The sequence below is a fragment of the Cinclus cinclus genome, chromosome 6 (assembly GCF_963662255.1).
Source record: "Cinclus cinclus chromosome 6, bCinCin1.1, whole genome shotgun sequence".
NCBI classification, from domain to species: Eukaryota; Metazoa; Chordata; class Aves; order Passeriformes; family Cinclidae; genus Cinclus; species Cinclus cinclus.
Genome location: NC_085051.1, coordinates 30,033,756 through 30,041,857, shown reverse-complemented (window position 1 = coordinate 30,041,857; position 8,102 = coordinate 30,033,756). Strand labels below are relative to the sequence as shown.

Below are 8,102 nucleotides of genomic sequence, written 5' to 3'. Positions count from 1 at the left end.
CAGTCTTCATGAGATGACAGGGCGCAAACATGGTTAAACAGGGACTTGTAGCGACACTCACAGAAATCCAAGCATACTTTTGCTTTTTCCTCTTAACGATTTCCAAGTTCTCCTGTCTCTATCTCAGTAACTCCCCATGTCTTGTTAATGTGAATTATCGTTCCCTCTCCTTCAGGAGCTCGTGTTTCTTTTCTGTCCCGTTACTGACCTCACTGTTCAGTGCTTTTACCTCTTCTACCCCCTACTCCGGTATTTCTTTCCACTTCTCCCTGTCCCCACCTCTAAAGCTGTCATATCAGCTGTCATCACTCCTGCTTATTTACTTCAGTCCTTCTTGCCTGCCATTTCAAACCTCTCTCCCCTCTTTTAAAAGCCTGTTTTCAATTTATTGGGTTTTTTTCCACTTCATCGATTAACTTCTTTCACTCTCTTTTGAACTTCTCTATTTTCTTCTCCATTTCTACAGTTCATTGTCTGCTGTTACTTTTTTCCCCTCCAGACCAGCTCACCTTTCCTCTTCAGAGCTCCAGCCCATCCCTCCACCTGTCTCTTGTGTCACAGTGAGATCCTGGACATACTGCACAAGACTTCCCACGGATGGCAACAACTCCTCCAGGCAAAGGAAAGACCTCAGCAGTGATTAGCTGATGCCCCTTGGTTTTTCATGTCCCTTAAGACTCCTTTGCTGCCCCTGTGAGAGCAAGTTAACAGGCTTTTTTAATATATATGGTATCCACCCAAGAGTTCTGAAGGTACTATGAATGAAGTAAATTGGCATCTGCAATTAAAGCTAACACTCATAAACTGTGAGAGAAAGGAAAAAAATAGAAGGGCCAAAAGAATCAGGATAGCAGTTTGGAAGTCACAGAGCTGTAGTTTTATATTACTGCCACGTAAGTCACATGAAGTAATAACTGAAATGCTTTAAAGGGAGCACAATACAAAGACTCATCAAGTCTCTGTATGCAAAGCCAAGTCTCCAATTTATCATGCATTTAGATGGCAAGGGACCAGAAAACTTTGCTTTAAACCTTGGGGGGGGGGGGGGGGGGGAACAAAAGAGCTTATAGCTAAGCATGGTACAGACAAGAAAATACATTGATGTAGTTGCAGATGGTAAAGACAAAGGGGGGGAAAGAGAACCTTCTGCAGAAGAGAAGGTTGCATGGAGAACTCATAGAAACCTTCCAGTATCTGAAGGGGGGCCTTCTGGGAAGCCAGAGAGGGACTTTTCATCAGGAATTGTAGTGACAGGACAAGGACTAATGGAAAGAGGGGAAATTTGGGTTAGAATATTAGAAATGTTTCCCTTTGAGGGTGGGGAGATACTGGACCAAGTTGCCCAGGGAGGTAGGTTGTGGCTTCCCCAAACCTGGCAGCGTTCAAAGCAAGGTTGGATAAGGCCCTGAGAAACCTGGTCTAGTGTGAGGTGTCTCTTTCCAAGGGTAGTGTAGAACTAGATGATCTTTAAGGCTCATTCCAACCCCTTAACATTCTGTGATTCCGTGAAAAGCCCTGTCTCTTCATCACGGCAAGAGACACGCGCAGCACTACTGAACCCTGCGCCCTTTAAAACTCATACTCCACAAACAGAAGAAGCGATCAATGAATTATCAACACGCGCAAACCGCAGCAACTGCTGGTGTCATCGGGATTAAAGAAAGACGTCTGGCGAGGCGCAACAAGCGGGACAATCCCGCGGCGGCACCGCCCGGCGGGCGGCCCGGAGAGAGCGAGCGGAGCCGGCAGAGCCTCCCCTCGGCTCAGGCCCCTCCCGCGGGAGGCCGGGCGGGCCGGGCCCCGCCTGCCCGGCATGGCGGAGGAGCGCCGGTTCCGCTCGGCCTCGGGGGTGCCGATCTCGCTGCGGCGCCGCCAGCACAGCGCGTCCTGCCGGGAGCTGGCGGTGCGCGGCCCCCGCCTGCAGCTGCGCTCGCTCAGCGCCGCCACCTCCGCCGTCTGGCTGGCGGCCTACGGGCTCTTCGCAATCAGCGAGGTACCGGCCCCGCCGCCGCCCTCGGGCCCCCCCGCGGCTCGGGCCCGGCGCCGGCTGCTCCCCTCCGCCCGTGTTCCGCTGTCACCCCGGGGCGCCCGGGGGAGTCCCGCGGGCTGGGTGGCCGCGAGTGTCCCCGGAGCAGCCTTGGCTAGCGGCGCCCGGGGCGTGGAGGGCGGCCGGAGCCCCCGGAAAGGCGCTCAGCGCCACTCCGGGGCATCCCCCGCGCCCGGGAACGCCGAGCTGATGGGTGTGTGGTGGCACAGGGAGAGAGAGCTGTGCCAGCCCGAGAGCCGCCGCCTGCTCGCCCCGCTGGCCTCTCGGGTGCCTCTGTTGGTTTGTAGCCTCTTGACAGGTAGGGTCGATGTATGTCTGGGTGCTGCGTGATGCCTGGCACATGCTTGTGAGTTCAGCTAGCACGTGCTCACTTGGAGAGATGGGTTGTGAGAATCTGGAATTCAGGAAGAACTGAAGAAGGTGAATGATTGTTAATCCCCAAAGGGAATTTTTCTGAGTGACTCAGAGAGGACTGCACCATGGATGTCATCACTTTTCACAGCTGAGGCGGAAAGATATTTGCAGTACAGATTTCAAATGCTGCTGAGTTCTAAACTATTGCTGTTAGATTTAACAAATACTGGACCCAGACCAGTTATGTCCAGACCGAAGTCAGTCGCTTGACCAAAGAAGCTGGTCATTGCGACCCATGCTTTGACTGTTACACATTAGTTTTTTCAGTAGTCTTTCCTAAGAAATGAAGATAGAAGTTGCGTTATGAGTTGTCAGGAGTCAGACAGCAAAAGATGGCCCATGTTCGAGTTTCACTTTTTATGAAAGCATACACCTTAGTCAGTGGTTACCACCCACTGCTCTCCTGCTTGCCTTCACACATGCTCTTGCAGTCTGCATGGAAGTGACTGCAGTTCTTCCTTTTGCCAGGAAATCAGGTCTGAAAGTGTCTCTCTCGTTTTGTGAATTTCAGTGTCTGTACTTCATGATTATCTTTTTTCCCCTGTGATAACAAACTTTTGGAGAAGTCCTGTGTACTTCCTGAAGCCATGGCTTCTTTAGCTCACATGGTGGCACCAGCTTGAGTGGTAGGGCTGTGAAGTTCTGTTACTTTAGGAAGTGTCAATTATAACTCTCATTCATGAGTAGGTGGTCTGGAGTTCTCTAAAACATGTCCCAGAAACAGATTGTAGGCTGTGGACCTTTAGGATTTATTGCCAGGTCTTCAGGTGACTTACTGGCGACTATAGTGTCATTGGTTATATATTAAAATGTAGCAGCAAACCCAAGATTGCAGCATGCCAAAGACATTGATCCTTAGACAAAGTACAGGATAAAGCAGATTTTCTTTGGTTTTGTATTTAAGGCAAGAAGAGGGTGAGGTTTGAACAAATACAGACTGGCAGTTCAGAATAAGAAAACTACAGGCAGTGTTTATGCTGAAGGAGGGTTCCTCCACTCTGAGAATCCACCCTTGGTTCTTGTAAACATTTCACAACACTTCTTTGTCAATGACATCATCTTTGTAGAAGTTGGTATAATCCATTCTCATTGATATAACTGGCTTGTATGGGTTGAGATTTCTGCATTGAACTTGAAGGGAATAGAATTTTCTTGATGTTTTTAGTTTCAGCTCCCAGTTGTTTTAGTGCCTACTGCAAAAACTGATTCAAACCTCATCACATATATATCTGCCAGCTAGGTGAATAAGAGGACTCTACCTAAGTAAAAATGCTTTGCACCTGTAGCTTTAATTTACTTTAACTTTTAATTTACTGTACAATTTTACTTTCTCTAAAGCTGTGTGAAAGTAAGACCAGAGCTCTGCCTTTTCTTGGCTTGTGTTACAGAACAGCATGGTGCTCTCTGCTGCCATCTTCATCACACTGATTGGCCTGATCATATACCTGCACTTCGTGAAGATTGACCAGGAATCCCTGTTGGTCATCGGCTCACTTGGCATCCAGGTGACTTCATCCTATGCCTCAGGGAAAGAGAGCACAACCTTCATTGAGATGGGTCAGGTGAAAGATGTGGTTATCAATGAAGCCATCCATATGGTAATGATGCCAAGTCTGTCTTCTTCTGTCTGGTCACATTCACATCCAGTGCATTTTCACGAACATGATTTACCAGAGCAATTAAACACAGCACCATCCATAGCTTTACTGACATCAGGAGCTTTATGTTGGATTTTTCTCCTTATTCTGTAATCTCTCTCATTTAAAGGAGAACTCAAACCAAACAAATAACCTCAAAAAGCCAAATCCATCCCTTGGATAATGCCACTGGCATTGAGCTACTGGGTTTAATCCTTTGTGTTAAGCTGCTCTTACAAATCCTGATGTCCAGCTCCGTACGTAGTCAAGATAGAGATGAGAAGCTAAGACAACACAAATCCTGTTTTTTCCTATTGTAAAGGTTTTCTGCAAAGGTCCTGTAGAAAAGCAGACCTTACCCTTCCAGTATGTGTGTGTTCCTTTCAGATTAAAAATGTAATAGAAAAAAACCCAGGTAAATTATTTCTTTATTGAGTGAAAGCTATTGATAAAAGTTTGTCGACTTGACTGTGACCTGGCAGGATTTGCCTTCAGCCCAGTGAGTTGAAACAGAACCTATTTCTGTGTTAACTTCAGGCAGTTTGGTAGCATTTTTATACTCCAGTGATTTTTGTCTGTTTGTCTTGTAGCAAAAAGTCATCTACTACCTGTGTATCCTTCTCCGGGACCCTGAAGATCCTCAGGGAGTATCTGAGGTTGTGCCACTCTTTCAGGTGAGTTGACTGAATGATGGAGAAATCCAGATTGTGGTCTCCCTGTGTGCACCAGTTGTCTAAGCATATTTTAATTCCACTACAGGTAGCCTTGAGAGTTGCCTTTCCCTGGCTGGGCTGTCAGGGTGGGTGGCTTTTGAAGTCTCACAGAACTACATACTAGGGATGGGTTTTTTTATTTGCTCTCCATTCAGACAACAGGGAGTTGGGTCAATCTGAACCCAGCCAGGAGTTTGCATGAACTAAAAGTCTTTGGCTCACATAGGATGCTGTGGACTTGAACTTTCTGTGCAGTCCTGTGCTCAGGGTTACCACAACTCTGGCACAGTACTGCAGTTGATTTTTGTCTCAGCTCTGAGTACCAAAATTCATAAAACCTCCTTGGCATTGGGATGACTTCCCCAGCCTGACCTGCTGACAAGGATCATGGTACAAGCCGTGGCCAATTTGCTTAATGTATAATAACTTGTTTGTGTTGCCATTACCTCGTCTCCCCTCTCTCTTCTCTTGCTAACATGTTCTGACTGTTCCTAATCCCATTTTTGGAATGGATTTGCTTTGTGTGTGTTCATGCCTAACACAGCAATGCCCTTATCCTCGAGGGGTGGTAAGCAGAACAGATGTACCTCACTTCTCAGACTGCTGAGCTGTACAGCCCTCTCTGTCCTTAACTCACCTGCTGCTGGTGACTTGTTTTGTAATCTGCGTACAGTTTGTGACTAGATACAGTCAGTCTTCAGTAAGTACTCAGGAGTATAAATAGTCTATGCCATTGATAGTTGCTGCTAACTCAGTCCCATAATTGTAAACATGTTTAGTAACAGTAATATAAATTAGATATTTCTCATATAGACAAGGGGAAAAGTAGATTTGCTGGAAACCAACAGCTACTGAATTCCAGATAGCTGCATTCAAGTACCTGATTTTAGTTAGGTATGCTCCTTCCTAGGTTCAAAGGGTCTGCCTGGCATCTGTATTGTTTCTCTTTTTTTTTTTTGACCATTCAATTCTGACCATTCAACAAGTTTTATTTTTATGGAAATAGCTTAGTACCGGTAGAGTTGATGCCAGCAGCAAAAGAGGCATGGAACGCTTCCATTTTGAAATTTGGTACCTGTCTGTAATAATTTTAACATGCAAGTTGGTATGTTAGTTTTGAAGGAGCAGTGATTGCTAACTTTATTATATCTCCTTCATTGTGTTTCTCTAAGTTATGTCAGCCTTCAAAAATACTGTTTCTTGTGACACTCAGCCCAGGAGCCCTAATGCACTGAATTGACCTTTTGTTCTCTTAAGCAACTCTTGCAAGGAGGCATTTGATGGACTTTACACAGAAATGCTGTTTTGGGAGCTCAGAAGTTATAAGATCATAAGGACTGTGGGACCGTGAAACTTTCACTTCCTTTCTGGTTTTAATCTGGTCCAGGTTAGAATTAATGAAAAATCATTGTACTTTGACCACTGTTTGCTGTTTGGGTAAAATGAATCGGTGTTTCAGTTCAGAGCCTGATTCTCTGTTGTTTGACTTTTAGAGCTCCAAGCCACGACTGGACTGCTTGATAGAAGTGTACAAAAGTTGTCAAGAGATCCTGGAGCAGAGGAAGACAGCTCCACAGTCAAGTGAAATAAAATAACTGAAAAAAAGGCAGCAAACTTTCAGCAGGAGTCAAAGGGACACATGGAAAAGCAAGCAGAGCTGCCCCATGAGCAGAACTTCTTAGGCTCCTACAAAAAAGGTTTTTTCTTGCCTCTCCAGAAAAGAATTATGGGGAAATAGGGCAAAGGGAGACAAGAAAATGCATCAATTTTTTATTCTTTCATGCCTCTGAAAATTATGCTAATATTATAAAATAACCTTGGCTGGACTGCCATAAGTACGCATTCTTTGGTTTTTGTTTAACCCTTTGTTTGAAAAACACACTCTAAATACCAAAGCTGATGTGTGGGCTCAGATAGTCACTTCCTGATCACAGGAGAATTTCAGAAGGACCAAACCAGAAAATGAAACTGCTGCATTCAGTTATGTTTAATGAAATAAATGTAAGAGATTTGAAGAGACTTCTTCAGCAATCTGCTTGAAAGAGTCACATGGGATGGGGCCCTAGAGGGAAGAGGGACCCGAGAAAGCTGATGGATAGTCAAGGATTGTTTCTTCTGAGATCAGGAACCATCCCAATGAGCAGCAGGTCAAGCAGAAATGCCAGGAAGCCTGCATGGATGAGCAAGCTGCTCCTGGCAATGCCTGGACACAAAAACGAAGTAGACCAAAAGTGGAATTAGGGAGAGGTGATTTGGGAGGAATGCAGCAACACTGTTCAAGATGTAGTTAGAAAATCTAACGCCCAGCTGGAGATGAATCAGTTGAAGGATGTCAAAGGTAACAAGAATGGTTTCAGTAAGTGCTTAACTATCAAAAGGAACACAGGGAAAATGTGAACCCATTGCTGAATGGGGCAGGGCACCTGTTGACACAGACACTGAAAAATGTGGCATTTAAAGGGAGAATATGAGGAACGTGTTTTGTTGAAAATTATGGTAATGACAATGTGAATAAAGTTTTATTGATCTCTGCTCTTGGTAGTAACTTAAGGTTGGGAAATTCTTCTCTGTTGATTAGCTAAAAGTTACTGTAACACTTAACTGGTATTTTTCTCTCTGTATTCCACGACTCAGTAATATGAGGTAACTGAAGTGTCAAAACAAGAGCTAAACCCACTAGTTGGCCGGAGCCTGCATTTTTGCTTTTTTTTGCATACGATGCTGTACCCTGCTTGTCTACATAATCTGTAAATGAACACTTGGCACCACACCATCATGCAGTAAGGTAAAGATAAGGGGATTTGTGTTTTTTTTTTCCCCACAGTGCCACAAAGTTTGCAAGACGGGTTAGCTCATGTCACAGGAGTATTCTGGTTGCCCAAGTGAAAGGCAGCAGCTTGGGGATGTGCCACTGCCTTTTGTATCAGAAAAGATGTCTCAACAGAGTGGAGTCATAGGCTCAGGAGTGTGCTGGGAATGCTTACTATGCTGTAAAAATCCCATTCTTCAGAATGTGCATTTAAGAAATTACCAGGAAGCTGTGTCACAGCAGGAAGTCTGAAAGATTGTTTCAGCAATCTTTTGAAAGAGTGAACATTTGTGGTGTAGGCCTCCACTTCAGCTGAGAAAAGATCAGCAGAGAGAAACAAGGAATCAGTCTAAGGCAGGTTTGTACCAGCTATGGTTGGTGTCTGGATACCAAACACAATCTATGTTCATTGTTGTTTACATCAACAATATTATGGCTTTTAAAATAGTTTATTTCATTCTGAGAATAATACACATTTAATT

General features: G+C 45.0%; 1 protein-coding gene across 1 annotated transcript; it reads left to right on the top strand.

The window, feature by feature from the left end:
* Positions 1-1,813: 1,813 nt before the first annotated feature.
* On the top strand, positions 1,814-7,642 carry PIGH (phosphatidylinositol glycan anchor biosynthesis class H). The gene is made up of 4 exons (XM_062495133.1): positions 1,814-1,993; positions 3,850-4,059; positions 4,689-4,772; positions 6,305-7,642. The coding sequence occupies exons 1-4, from the start codon at positions 1,814-1,816 to the stop codon at positions 6,404-6,406; spliced, it is 576 nt and encodes a 191-aa protein (XP_062351117.1). The 3' UTR covers positions 6,407-7,642.
* Positions 7,643-8,102: the final 460 nt, after the last annotated feature.

Coding starts and splice junctions, on each gene's coding strand:
- PIGH (XM_062495133.1), top strand. CDS start 1,814: ATGGCGGAGGAGCGCCGGTTCCGCTCGGCCTCGGGGGTGCCGATCTCG. Junction 4,060..4,688: donor TCAATGAAGCCATCCATATG/GTAATGATGCCA, acceptor TTTGTCTTGTAG/CAAAAAGTCATCTACTACCT. Junction 4,773..6,304: donor AGGTTGTGCCACTCTTTCAG/GTGAGTTGACTG, acceptor TTTGACTTTTAG/AGCTCCAAGCCACGACTGGA.